Source organism: Sinohyriopsis cumingii, chromosome 8, assembly GCF_028554795.1.
Source record: "Sinohyriopsis cumingii isolate HCF-2022 chromosome 8, ASM2855479v2, whole genome shotgun sequence".
Lineage (NCBI taxonomy): Eukaryota > Metazoa > Mollusca > Bivalvia > Unionida > Unionidae > Sinohyriopsis > Sinohyriopsis cumingii.
In genome coordinates, this window is record NC_142968.1 from 101,433,886 (window position 1) to 101,449,495 (window position 15,610).

At 38.9% G+C, this 15,610-nt stretch overlaps 1 protein-coding gene across 9 annotated transcripts in view; it reads right to left on the reverse strand.

The window, feature by feature from the left end:
* Positions 1-15,610, reverse strand: part of LOC149794253 (nephrin-like) — a 347,553-nt gene that overhangs the window by 116,440 nt on the left and 215,503 nt on the right. For all 9 annotated transcript variants that reach the window (XM_089968389.1, XM_089968382.1, XM_089968380.1 and 6 more), the window contains one exon: positions 9,679-9,810. In XM_089968389.1, the coding sequence (XP_089824515.1) occupies positions 9,679-9,810 (132 nt within the window). The remainder of the gene's footprint in view (positions 1-9,678; positions 9,811-15,610) is intronic.

Below are 15,610 nucleotides of genomic sequence, written 5' to 3' on the forward strand. Positions count from 1 at the left end.
CTTTGTTTGTTCACCGATTTGCATTTCTAGTTCACACACTAGTATTATACCAAAGGTGAAGAAGTATGAGAGAAACAACTAATGCAAATAAAATACAAGTTTTGTTTAAAGTTTAAAAAGAAATTAGGAGCTATGTAACCATGTAACAAATTGGAGTATAATGCTTCTGAAAAAAAGAAATCTAGTATAAATCTGAGACTGCAAAAAGAAAAATACACACTAAATAACTGACTTATTTAAATATTGAGTTTACCTGTATACTTGCAAAACAGATTAAGTTATGAATGCAATTAGGATGCTTATTGATAAAAAACATTTTGTTCACCATGAATGTTACCCATTACTGTGTTCAAGAAATCAGTACATATGTTCCCTATATATTTCATTATTGTTTTGAAATACATTTCTAATAAAACCCACTGCAAATTAAGGTGCACCAAGACTACTATATCTTGTGTTAGACTCTTAACTTGGTCACAACAACCTAAAAAGAAATAGAGCACTGTGCACATGCCCATCCCATATTTAATACACTTCTATGTAGACAACTGAAATATGTGTACAGAAACCATTTTTCTTTTCTGCATGACCATGACCTTGGCTTTAAATTTCAAAATCAATATACCCCATCCTTACTCCAAGTGCAAGTTACCCACAATGCTTGACCAAAGTATGTGATGTGGAACTATCATTATTGTGTAGAAACCACTTTTATAATTTCAGTCACAGTGACTCTGACCTATGAACCCCATAATCAATAGGGTTCTTTGTTAACCAAACTTCAAGTCATCCACAAAGTTTGGTAAATAGATGGTGGACAGTTATTGTGTAGAAACAGAATTGGTAACACATGGACAGCCCATAACATAATAAGCCATTTGTTATTCTGGGTGCATGACAAATATGTTGCATTTCTGGAAATAGTTGTTGTTTTTGTTTGGTGTTTAAAACCATTTTTTAGCACATGATTGGCTATACATTGTGCTGAAATATATGCATTTGAATACAATAAGTGGAATTTTTAGTGCAACTGACTGAGAACTGGCTAATGTCAATCTTAGCTTGAACACAATAAAACATTTCATTTTCTGTTCAGGCTAGAACACTACTTTTTATTGGATGAAATTACTGTTCCTCACTGGTCAGCAATCCTTCTGGAAAAATCAGAGAAAAAAATTAATTGTTTTCTTAAGGACATCAATAGCATGCAATAAAAGCTGCTTGGTCAGTTAGCAGTGTGATACTTAATTTGTCGGGTTTCAAGGGTTGTCATCGCCGGGGGCGGTTGTGGGAGATAAGCACCCACTTCCCTTGGAAATCTCCCAGTAGCTTGCGTCTGATAAAGCCTCTGACACCCAAATCCAGCTCCAGGCCTTCACGAGTGGCGGAACCTGTTTAAACTGACTGGAGAAGGGATGACAGGCGAGCTTCTGGCGCCTCAAAACCAGATGCTTCGGGCAGATAGGGCTCGTTAACCTTGGGTGGTCGCCCATCTAGGAGAAGGTAAACTCCGATTTCAAACCTTTGCTGCCTTGCGACTATACCCTCTCAGGGGAAAGGCTAAGGGAGTAAACCCCAACAGAACATCTGGAGTCAGAGTCCCTAAGGCGACTTGGCACTGATTTCAGTGTCATCTCGGCAACTCCTGCGATGCAGCTGGTGCCATGATGTATCGACTTGTCCTTTCCCTTGGATCCATCAGCTGCGTGGAGAGGGGGGATCATCTGCATGGGCAACAGTTGATTCTCCATATCACCCTGCTCAGGCTTGCGCCCTGGAGAGGACACTCCAGCTTCGCTCCATAGCGTCTACACAACACGGGAAGCAGCAGTTTACCGGTTATAAGTCACAGCTCAATTGGCGTAGAGCCAGACACCAGGGGTTGCTTCTGACGGTGGGAGAGACCAACATGTTTCACTGGACAGCTATCACCTGCCTCAAACTGGGCAGCCCCCAGCCAATAAGGTGCCGTCCCGCCACAGTTCGCCTGCCTTTCTGGGTGTGTAAGGTTCAAGGTACGCGAGTACCTGACAAGCGGACTGCAACTACTGCACCAAGAAATAACAAAATAAAAATAAAAAAGAAGACTTCAATCCTCAAGCTAGGTACCTGGAATGTCCGGACCATGTTGACTGGGCTTTCAGATGATCTCCAGACCATCAGTGATGTTCGTAAGACTTCAGTCATCAACGACGAACTTGCAAGGCTCCAGGTCGACATCGCCTCACTACAGGAGACATGACTACCAGATTCCGGGTCCCTCAGAGAAAAGAACTACACATTCTTCTGGCAAGGAAAGAGTGCAGATGAAGCCAGAGAGTTTGGTGTTGGATTCGCTGTCAGGAACACTCTGCTGGGAATGTAGAACCCTGCCAACAAGGAAATGAAAGACTGCTATCCCTCCGCCTCCACAACACAAACAGACCTGTCAACCTGATCAGTGTTTATGCTCCCACACTAAGATCCGCCACAGATACCAAGGATGAGTTTTATGATGAGTTAAACTCGCTCATCAACAAAATTCCCCAAGGAAGAGAACTTGATTTTGCCGGGTGACTTCAATGCTAGGGTGGGTGCTGATCATGACTCTTGGCCCTCCTGTCTTGGCAAGTTTGGCGTTGGGAAGATGAATGAGAATGGGCAGCGCCGTCTAGAGATGTGCTCGTACCACGAACTCAGCATCACCAATTCATTCTTTCAGGCAAAGCCACAGCACGAAGTGTCTTGGAGGCATCCCCGGTCTAAACACTGGCACCAGCTGGACTTGATCATTACAATATGGTCAGCCATGAAGGGTGTGCTTCTTACACGTACCTTCCACAGTGCTGACTGCGACACCAACCACTCGCTGGTGTGCTGCAAAATGAAGCTTCATCCAAAGAAGATCCACCACTCTAGGCAAGAGGGTCAACCACGCATTGATGTGAGCAAGACATCATATCCAGACAAGGCTGAGGAATTCACATATGCTCTTTACAAGACATTTGACTCAGAACCCCCCAAAGGCAGTGCCAAAGAAAAATGGGATTACATCAGAGAGACTGTATACAGCACAGCTACACGGATCTTTGGTAAGAAGCAATCAAAGAACAATGACTGGTTTGAGGCTAACTCTGCCACACTCACGCCAGCCACAGAAGAGCGTCGCAGTGCTCACCTACAATACAAGCGATCCCCCTGTCAGAAGACACTACAGGCATACAGGTCTACCAGAAGCAAAGTGCAGAGAGTAGCACGGCAGTGTGCCAATGAATACTGGCTTCAGCTCTGTCAGAGTATCCAGTCAGCAGCAGATATTGGAAACATCAGAGGCATGTACAATGGCATAAAGAAAGCAATGGGTCCCACGAAGAAACAGACAGCACCACTGAAGTCTGCCGCAGGTGATACCATCCACAACAAGGGCAAGTAGATGGAGCATTGGGTGGAATACTACTCCGAACTGTACTCCAAAGAGAACCATGTGAACAATGATGCCATCAATGCCACTGAAAACCTCCCTCTCATGGCTGAAATGGACGAGAAACCTACTGTAGACGAACTAAAGAAGGCCTTAGAGAAACTGTCCCTAGGTAAAGCCCCAGGGAAGGATGGCATCACAGCAGAACTCATTAAGTGTGGATGTAGCGTGCTTCTCACACACCTGCACGACCTCCTCTGCCAGTGCTGGGACGAGGGGGCAGTGCCTCAGGACATGAGAGATGCTAACATCATAACCCTGTACAAGAACAAGGGCGACAGAAGCGACTGCAACAACTACAGGGGCATATCACTTCTCAGCATCGTGGGTAAAGTTTTCGCACACGTCATCCTGAACAGACTGCAGACGCTTGCTGACAGAGTTTACCCAGAGTCGCAGTGCGGGTTCCGCACAGAGAGGTCCACAATCGACATGATCTTCTCTGTCAGGCAACTGCAGGAAAAATGCAGAGAACAACACAGACCCCTCTTCCTGGCCTTTATAGACCTCACCAAGGCATTCGATCTGGTCAGCAGAGACAGACTCTTCACAATCCTGGCGAAAATTGGTTGCCCTCCAAAGCTGCTAAGCATGATCCAGTCCTTCCACGATGACATGAAAGGCACAGTGCAGTACGATGGCTCAACATCCGACCCCTTTGACATCCGCAGTGGAGTTAAACAGGGCTGTGTCCTTGCCCCCATGCTCTTCGGCATCTTCTTCGTAGTCCTGCTCAAGCACGCCTTTGGGACGTCCACAGAAGGGATTTACCTGCACACACGATCAGACGGCAGACTGTTCAACCTGGCACGACTGAAGGCAAAGAGCAAAGTGCGTGAAGTAACCATCAGGGACATGCTCTTCGCAGACGATGCTGCTCTAGCCACCCACACAGAAGCTGAGCTTCAGCGCCTGATGGCCCACTTTGCTAAAGCATGTGGTGAGTTTGGGTTAACCATAAGCCTAAAGAAAACAAACGTGATGGTTCAGGACGCGGACCCCCCAAGCAACATCATCAACAACTACGAACTTGAGGTGGTGAGTCAGTTCATGTATCTCGGCTCTACCATCACCAACAACCTCTTGCTCGATCCTGAGCTCAACAAGCGGATCGGAAAGGCATCAACAACTCTCTCCAGGTTGTCGCAGAGAGTGTGGAACAACAGCATGCTGACCATGAACACTAAGATCACCGTGTACCATGCATGCGTGCTAAGCACTCTCATGTATGCCAGTGAAACCTGGACTCTGTACGCCTCACAAGAGAAAAGCGCCTTTCACATGCGATGCCTCTGACGCATACTCGGGATCACCTGGAGCGATCGAGTGACAAACAACGAGGTGCTCGAGCATGCCAAGATTCCCAGCATGATCACACTCCTCCACCAACGCCGCATCAGATGGCTGGGCCATGTACGTCGGATGGTTGACGGACGGATCCCCAAAGACATTCTTTATTCGGAACTCACCTCTGGCAAAAGGTTGATCGGACAGCCACATCTCTGCTTCATGGATGTCTGTAAGCATGACATGAAAGCCCTTGATATTGATGTCAACACCTGGGAAGAGCTCGCTCTAGACAGATCAGGCTGGCGACATGCTTTGATCACTGGTCTGAGAGCCGGACAGGACAAGCAACGCTTGCTAGCTGATGAAAGACGATCGCAGAGGAAGAAGAAGCAGCTTCAACCAACACCTGACACAACCTTCAAGTGCAGCAAGTGCAGCAGGGACTGCCACTCCCGCATTGGACTACTTAGCCACAGCAGACGCTGCACAACCACCAACCAGGACATCTCTCATGGGCACAGTTCCATCGTCTCTCGAGACTAACGTATGCCAACTAACTAACTTAATTTGTCAATACTGATGATCACTGAATAATAACATCTCTGGGAAGATATGAAGTATTAAGCAATTACATGATTGTCTGCAGCATTCAATTTTGACACCTGATTATCTAGTTGACTGTCACTATATATCATATACAAATTTAATTGTCATAATGTCAACATTTTTCATCATATTTTCAGCATGGTTCAGTCTCATAAACTGATACAATTTTCCAATGTTACATATGTATAACAACACCTCATGATATTAAAAGTGATGATCAGGCCCGGTCCTAGGACATGCGGGCCCAATTTAGGCAGCATGCGGGGCTCAAGGCAGCAAGCGATGAGTGTGGGGCACCAAGCAAAGAAATTGCATTGTGAAGTTGATTTCTTGAAAGTGCGGGGCCCAAGGCGGTTGCCTCATTCGCCTTGCCCTAGGGCCGGGCCTGGTGACGATACTGCATACTATGAGCCTGTTGGTTTTTCTGCAGTTTAATTACAAAAATGTGGCATTCTTTCATCCAGTGATAATACCAACTGGATATCAGTGCTCATTTCACTGACCAAAAATATCACTGCACATCCAGTGATAATACAAATCTGATATCAATGTTCATTTAATTGACCAATACTATGACAGCACATCCGGTGATAATACAAATCTGATATCAATGCTCATTTCATTGACCAATACTATGATAGCACATCCAGTGATAATACAAATCTGATATCAATGCTCATTTCATTGACCAATACTATGATAGCACATCTAGTGATAATACAAATCTGATATCAATGCTCATTTCACTGACCAATACTATGATAGCACATCCACTGATAATACAACTCTGATATCAATGCTCATTTCATTGACCAATACTATGATAGCACATCTAGTGATAATACAAATCTGATATCAGTGCTCATTTCATTGACCAATACTATGATAGCACATCCAGTGATAATACAAATCTGATATCAATGTTCATTTAATTGACCAATACTATGATAGCACATCCAGTAATAATACAAATCTGATATCAGTGCTCATTTCATTGACCAATACTATGATAGCACATCCAGTGATAATACAAATCTGATATCAATGCTCATTTCATTGACCAATACTATGATAGCACATCCAGTAATAATACAAATCTGATATCAGTGCTCATTTCATTGACCAATACTGTGATAGCACATCCAGTGATAATACAAATCTGATATCAATGCTCATTTCATTGACCAATACTATGATAGCACATCCAGTAATAATACAAATCTGATATCAGTGCTCATTTCACTGGCCATTACCAACATAGCAAAGTGTTACATGTAATCACAGGCATGCCCAAATCTTGTCAGAACATACAGTTTCAATGTTGCATTACTTGCAACTATATGTATGATACATATTTAAAAAGTCACATCAACATTTTTCATGATATTTTCAGCATACCACTAATACACCTATTAACTCATATGGGAAAATTATTGAAAGAGCAAATTAAATTTTGCATAAGGTTCAACGCTAGCAAATTTTCTCTGTTGTTAAGCACTAAAAACAATGGTACCCTGCAAGTGTGTATACTGCCTACAATTTCTTCATGTGCTAAATGCATTGAAAGCCTTCTTCAGCTCTTGTCAACCAGACCTATCTCATTATTACACTGCAAATGAACTGACGGAATCTTGCTCTGTGCTGCAGCATGTCATTATGCTGTGAGTGGTTAAGAGAAATCTTGTTATTATCACCAGTCTCTCTAGAACCTAAGATCCTTGGCTCTCAAAGTGCCTGTTTTCATAGCCCATGTTTAATAAACTTAGAGCAGGAAATGACATCAATTCCATTACTTTCCTATTGTCATTTGGCATGAAAGAAATATCATATAATCAAGACCCTATTATCTGGGAGCCTCCACAACCATAGTGGACACTGAACCAATGGAAGTTCCACTACCTCATCCAGTCTAGTGAACAGGATTAAGGGCTCTAAAACTACCTATCAATCATGGATTGTATTGATAATCTTCCAGCAGGAAATGACTGATTCCATTGCTTTTCTATACGATTTGATCATTGAGAAATGGTCATACAATCTTGTCGCAATTAAATGTGCACAGGAGCCCCCTATGTTAAACTGGACACAGAGCCAACTATGACTTTAAGTATCAGTATCAGGTTTAAGACTATAAGCTGTACAATATTTAACATAAGCTTCTGTATACTGAGTTCTACCTGTACAATGTTACAATCTACTGGGAATTTAACATCAACTTTTAACCCAAACCCTATAAATGACAGACAGTTCAACCAACCTGCTGATAAACAAGGCCTTTACTGCCTATCAGAAACTGTAAAACTCCTGTCACTGTTCAATTATGACAATAATACAAGTCTTACCACCAGGGACAAATCACTGAATGGCTTTTCTGTCTCAATGTTCAAATAACCATTATCTGCACAAAAATGAAAATTCATCATCATCATCCAGATGCTTACTGGAGCATTGCAAACAATAAAACTAACATTCTCTGGCTTACTTACAGGCAAATTAAAGAGATATCAATAAAATGTAGTTTAATTAAACATGTGTGTCTAGTCTTACAATAAGCAAATTAAACAGAAAAGTCAATAATAATGCATTCTAATTAGAAATAATGTCAGTGCTTTCTGTAGATAACTGATTTTTTTTTCAATGAGGGTTCAACTTGAAAAAAATCATTCCCAATGTTTAAAACGACGGTGTTTTCTATTATTTTTTTCTCAGAACGGAACTAGTTTTACTGCTTATGGGATAGGGGTGGTGAAACAGTGAGAAAGAGGCTATTAGGGGATACAATGGTCTGAAAACCAAATCTGTGAAAATTATCTGTGTACTGTATCAATCATCATATAATATGTACAACTGCTGACACGTAATCTATTCATTAACTCAACATAGACTGAAGGTCCAATTTTTATCATTTCATTGTTAATTCCAGTCCCTGAGTATCATCTTGATAAAGAATACATTTGAAAAGTTGATCATATATCCTGAAGCATTCTATAGAATGCAAATAAAACCCTAAAGGTCCTTATCTGCCCTTGTTTTGAGCAGTAGTATCCCAGTGTTTTTTGGCAATGTCCCTCAATGACATGCCATAATTTGCATATTCATGCTATTTGGTAGCTGAGAATCTTTTAAAGCAGGTTCTGCATTGCACAATATTTCTAGGGTAATGCAGTATCTCAGCTGGTCAAGGCACTAGAATCATATCACAAGGGTCACAGGTTCAAAAACTGCCCAGGCCAGCCTGAGGCAGCTGCTTTGATGTGTCCCTGGTAATGGCACTTGGCTCTCAATTGTTTGGCCATAAGGTTATATGAGTATCATTACAAGCAACAAAATCCAAAACTGTATGATTGACACACATGATATTACAAGCCATCACGCTTGTCTGCACAATATGGCCACCCTCTGTAACAGGTTATAACTGGATAACAATCTGCTCAACAGCCAACGAGCGTTGTTGTTCTACACGTCATTTGATCGATGGAGCAGCTCGCTGATCATGATCACAAATGTGCATATGTCTATGGAGTGAACTTTGTAATCATGTGAAGAAAGTCTTTCTTCTATGTTTATTCCTAAAATGATACAAACAGAACTTACCCTTGCCCTTTCATTTTTATAGGTACATATGTAGTCATGTTTAGAATATATGCATATACATGTACCAGTTCCTGCATAAGAATTATGTTCTGCATACTATTGTTAATGAGAATCCTCTTCTGATGCAAGGATAGATGTCAAAAGCATGTAATACGACAAGAACAATAGCAACAACATACTGCAAGCCATTTCCAATCTAAAACAAAGATGAGTTTTATGTACAGGAATGCTCTCTAGAAGAATGAATAGATGCTTTCCTTAGCAAGTTCTGTTCTATTCCAATCTATCCCCTGCCACTGTGACATGTATACATACGTTCAGTTTATTCAGAGTATTTCTGCACAAGCAATAAATGTAAATAAAGCATGCTGAGGATTGGCAAGACAAAGTGCATGGTGTGTGACTTTGATTTCCCAATGTTATTTCCAGACTGTATGATGTTCATGCCAAACCTTAACCTGCTGCCTCAGGTTGTGTAATGGAATAATCTACACCACAACCAGATTATACTGTAGTATTCCAGAGATTAGCTCACCTGTCATAATAATCCCATTCTCCAATTTTACAAATCTTTGGCAAAATTTCAATAAATATAGCTTTCTCTGATAATAGGAGTCCCGGTTTGAAACTATTTAAACCCTTCCTTTAACTTAGTATGGAAGATACATTGTATGAAAGTTTTGAATACATGTTTTCTATCTTGGACCTATGATGCAATAATTACTTACCCAGCATAAGCCCATCTTTGGCCCACTGAACCCGCCCTGCCATGTTCTGTACTGAGCACTTCATCACAGCTGTCTGCCCCTTCACTACTGACATGTTCTGAGGCTTCTCTAGGAATTCCTGCACACACACAACTACAAGGAGAAAATATTTGAATTTGATTTTAAGATTCGTCATTAACGTTTTGCTTTTGAACTGACTCACACTGGTCAGTCTTTTCAATAGAAATCCACCAACAATCAACTGGTTACATTTGTGGAGGGAAAATGGCACCAGTAATTCTCATTTCACCTCAGGTTTACCTCCTTTAAAAAGGATATCCACCATCTTCTGGGTCAACCATTCATACTATGATAACTACTAATGATGAAAATCCATCACTTTCTGATAGATTTTAAGAGCCAATTAGAATTAAATATTTTCTTATTAAAGGCAAATGCCCTCCAGTGACCTACAATTTTTTGGTGGTGCTGGTAATATACTCACCAAGACATCACCTGCATGACTGCACAAAGACAAAGACAAGTTGTTGTTGTTTTAGGTTTAACAATATTTTTTTTTACATAGTGACCAGTATGATTGGTCAAGAAAAAGGTGAGAGAAAAATACAGGGAAAAACCACCAACCCATGGGAAGCTACTGGAAAGCTTTTTAACAAGCCCACATCTGCAAAACCCAAGACTTGAACCCATGCTTACAAAGGTGAGATGGCAGTGAGTGGTTAATAATGACCTAATTGCAAAGCATAACAAAGATAGTTGAATATTAATGGCTCTTTAATCACATTATTGGCTGTATCATGCTGTGGACATGGAGCTAAGTGCCTTACCCCAAGGACACATGCAGGTATCTGACTCTGGCTGGTGGTCTGATGGGTACAGAAACTGACACATTTGGATTACAAAGCTAAATTCTTCCAATTGCCTGCCATAACACAGAATGTCATGCTAAAAACATGATTGTTTTTTTTACTCCCAAGCCTCTGACATGGTCATTTTTAGAAAAATATGATTTTCAGTCACCTTCAAAAAGGGAAAATAAAATCACTTCAGTATATGCCATAACATTTAGCATGCATACACAGCAAACAGTTCTGACTGGAGCTGATGTAAAACTATCCCTTGGGCAGTTTAAATAAGGTAGCAGCATTTAAAAGGCAAAGAGGTCAGGCATAAACCACCATTTCACATATTACATAATTCGCTCACAATAGCTAGTGTGATGCCTACTTTGAAGATTGCAGTGAGTGAGCCCATTGTGCTACTTTGCATGGGTAAAGTTGATAATGTGGACCCCACCCCAATATAGGTAAATCAAAGAGATGCTAGATGCAAGCTAAAGAAAAAAGGTTACTGCACATTACTGCCTTGAAAGAGAATGTCTAAACCACCTGTATTAAAGATTATTGGCATTTAGATTGTGAACAGCTTCAACATTTCTTTGAAGATGAATTTTACTCCATATATAAAATGCAAAGCATGATTACTTTATTTGTTAGAATAGTGTTCAAGTGTGGTTCATTTTCTGAAGACAACTCAGGAAGCAATTAGCCATCAGCAAAGCAAGCAAAAGCCAGAAAAATAAATTTCAGAACTCCTGGTTGATGGAGTTTTACTCTGTGAAGCACACCAGAAAAGTGGAGATGGGACACTTAATTCTTAGCACATACAGCAAACAACATATCAACATACATCATTCCTGTGTGTACGATGTCTATTAAAATCAGAGCACCACCTGTAAGTAACATATTTTACACTTGGAATTGAACATTCAGGTTAGTTATCTTTATTATTATTCCTTACCTTGTTAAAATACTAACTATTAAACCTTTCAACACTGCAGACTGGTAAAGCAGTCCAGGAACAATAATTCCATCTCAAAACTGTGAACTGGTATATCAGTCTCGCATACATGTCTCATTTTGATGATGTATTCTCTGAATGGTCAATACTGGGCCACCGTTTGTAAATAATTATTTCATAGTATGATTCATTTGCATACCATTTGGATACATTTGGACTTTGAGACAGGCTGCTAACAAGAGGAATTTTCCGATCTATAAATGTTAATCTTCAAATTCACCAAAGTACATCCAAAACGGAAGACTTGTCGGATGATGATTATGCATAGTCTGGTGAGAAATAATGGAAAATACAGGAATTCCGATCTTGTAAATATACCTGACGAAGGGAGACTTTACAATAAGAATGGATGGACATTGTTGGCAATAGTGATGAAAATTAGTTTTTGAAAGCTTTGAACTTGCTGAGTTGTACAACACCTGAATTTCATCAATGGACTAAATCTCAACTGGACAATAATATTCACACAATATTCACACATTTTCTAAATGCATAGGCACAGCACGAGTATTTGATGGATCTGGAATACCTTTTGAATATTTTAAAATGTTTTATAGCGACAATGTTGTTAAGTATATTTGATTTAATTTATATCTGATGTAATTGTTTGTAAGTTTCAAAATCTTTCTATTTTTTCATTTCATTGTATGTCAAAATAATGTAGTTCTGTTTACTAGGAACTCCTACTTTTTCCAGAAAATAGTTTGACCTTGACTATTCATTTCTGTAAACAAATAAGTCTGACCTGGTTCCCGACCTTAATTCAAATTTAGTAACAGTCACGTCAACAAGTTCTATTATTATATTTTTTTATTACTGTGGGAGTAATAAGAGTGAGATCAAGGTTGTATTGAATATGTGACCCTAGGCTTATAAATAGTTTTAGTGAAGTAAACAACTTTTTTTCTTGGAGTAAAATGATTGGTTTTTATCAAGGTCATACTGGCTACATGATTTTTTATATGTAAACATGATCAAGTGATCCTCTATTTTGCAATTCAGACATTTCTGAAATGGCACATTAGTTAGTTTTAATAAGTGATGTTTAGAGAGAATTTAGTCAATCTGGGCTTAAAAATGCTTGATGTCAAGTCGTTTACTTTTGTTGTAGCCAGCTTTCGAGTTACAAAATTTTTCTTCAGATTATGTGGATTCTAAAAGATTAATTTGTTTCTCTGGAAATATTTTTGTGGTTATACAGAATTACTGAACAAACACATTTCTTAAAAATCTTATTCGGATTTCAAACACTGATTATTTCTTGAATTTCTACAAGGAACTGTAGACAACAACATTTCACATGGACAGATGACCCCGCATTTGTAAAACAGTAAATTTACTTCAGATTCTATATTTTGTTATACATTTCAAATTGTGGGATGATCCTAGAGATGGCAGAAAATAACTACATTGAAGATATTTTTGAAAACTTTTCACTTTGTATAAATGATACCTATTGGAACTGATTCAGTGAGGTTTTTAAAGCTTGGGCCATGTTTCCTACTTTCCTAATTAAGTAAGGTCCTCAACATAATGTTCATTCCCTCTCCTATGAAAATACCTATCAAAATAACAAAAAAAACATTTGTTTGACTTTAGATTACCCAAAAATCTGTTTATGTATGGTTAACTCATTATTACTTCCTGAGAGTTAAATCAGGCATAACTCTGGAGAGATAATCATAAAACAATAGTTTTCTTGTCTTGGGATTAGCTCCAGTTACTTTTTCCACTAATACTTGATGACAAGAGGTTTTGGGAGGAAATGGGGAGGTTGAATCCCCCCAGGATTTAGTTTTTGAACTTAATGCACCATTGTTTGTTCAACGTTTGTCCAGTTCCATCACCCTTAAAAAATAATGAAATAAGTTTCCAAAATATGCATGGGATTTCAACTCTGCAATGTTACCATTATCTACATTTTTCAAACAAGTTACAAATTAATTAGTTTTAGCAAATAATCCCTGAATTAAGCAAGCTACACCAATTTGATAGCCCACTGAGTTCCACCTATTAGACCAGAACCAACTTCACCAACAGGTGCTCTATTGATTGATTTCATAGGTTAATGTGAGAGTTCATTCTGACAGAGATATACAGCCCTTCTTTTCAAACTTTACTTTTAGCCAAAAGTATCAAACCATCCATTCTTAGAGGCAGATGGAGCCACCCAATGTACTACCACTTCTTAAATTGCAGATACAGATGCTGATGATACTGAGGGAGAGGAAGCAATCAATCACCCCTCACCAGCTTACAACTGTCTATAGTTTCATGAAGCTGAATGACATGAGGCTATTCTGCCATCCAGTTGGCCCTTCTCCCTATTTTCTTTGTCCAATAATTTGTCTGCTTATTTGGCTAACACATTCCTGACCATATCCATTGTGACATAGAGTGCAGATCAGTGGCTTCATGTTTAGCTTTTTCAGCTTACTGGTAAAATATGAAAAACTTGCCATAGATTTCCTGGTGTAACTAAGAAAGACTTTTATTTGGGAATTGCATCTCTTCCTTCTACTGTTGTCTCTCTTTTGAATAAGCAACCTTGTGTTTGTAAATTCTTGGATACATGAAACATTTTTAAAAAATTCAATGAATGAAATTTATTGTGGTTTATATTTTTGTGTTTTCTTTTGGTTTGTTGTCTGCTATATTTTAAAGCAATTACTCTTCCAAGAAGCCCAAAATATCCTTGAAAATTACAAAACATTACATTTAATAATTAGGGGGTTAAATGTCCAATGGAAAGCAGAATGAAATTAAAGACAATGCAAAAAAGTGTATGGGCAGAAACTTGAAAGGTTGACGCTGTGAAAACATCTAACAATACAGCAGTGCACGATTAAAATTCCTTATTCTAGTCAAAAACTTGTTATAATGAATCACTGTCATAGGCACATCCTTGTCCCACTGACATACCAGGTGAAAATGAACATAACAAATATACTCATTAATAAGTGGATCCAAATGATGGTACTCCAAATTTAAGGTCCTATGAAGTAAAACTTACATTATACAAAGGCCAAAGAAGGAATTGTTTAAAGAAAGTTTTCAATATACTGGTCCACTGGTATGGAACGACATTCCAAGTGACATAAGGCAGGCTCCTAGCATTTCTTCTTTTTATAATCAATGTCTTAAATAGATGAAATCTTTAGAAAATTGAACAGTTTTAGTAAAAAAAATACTGCCTGCTTTTCTATAATTTTGCATCATTTCATTGTTGGATTTTTCAATACAGGGTGATATTTTATGTTTAATATATGTTTATGTTCTCACAGATGCCTGTGCATGTGTTCCAGGCTTGATACTTTGAATTTTAAAATTACATAATTATTTAGTGTCAAGCCAGATTCTTCACATCATGTTGTATATACTGTATATATTGTATATAACAGATAGAAGGCCTCAAAGAAGATTAGTTCAGTAACTAATTGAGTTACCTTTTCTAAATAAAGTCTTTGTTTTTATTATTTTTATTATTGTTATTATTATTATTATTATTAGCATTAACTACAATCAACACAGACTCTAATCAGCTGTTACATATTGCACCAGCAGAATTGGCTCTATTAAGTTTATTAGGAGTAATCAATTGAATAAACAGCATAGACCCTGATCTACCAACACATTATGCAAAGGCAGATATGGATCTATGTTTTTTGCAGTGTAACTTAATAAAATTTGTTTCGTGTGCATGAAATGTAGACAATGGTGTTCCACTCTCTGAGTTGCATACATGACTGGGATTAGCAGAAATGAAGAAATCAAACCAAAGTCAGTAAGCATGAAATAAAGGTTACTACAACAATTTTAGAACAAGGATAAACTATTCATTTTGTTTGACTTGGTTTGGTGTTTTATGGCACACCAATACAAGTAGGTTATTTAGTGTTGAGGTAAATGGAGTGAAGTGCTTTGTTCAAGGAGACACCATGGTAACCAACCCTGACCGATAATAGCAGGTGATGCATTCCTAATAAAAAGTCTGGCATATTACAACAATGACAGAGCAAATGAGCAGTTCTGGGTCTATGCACCATGTTAGGTCTAATCATTAAAAACAAAT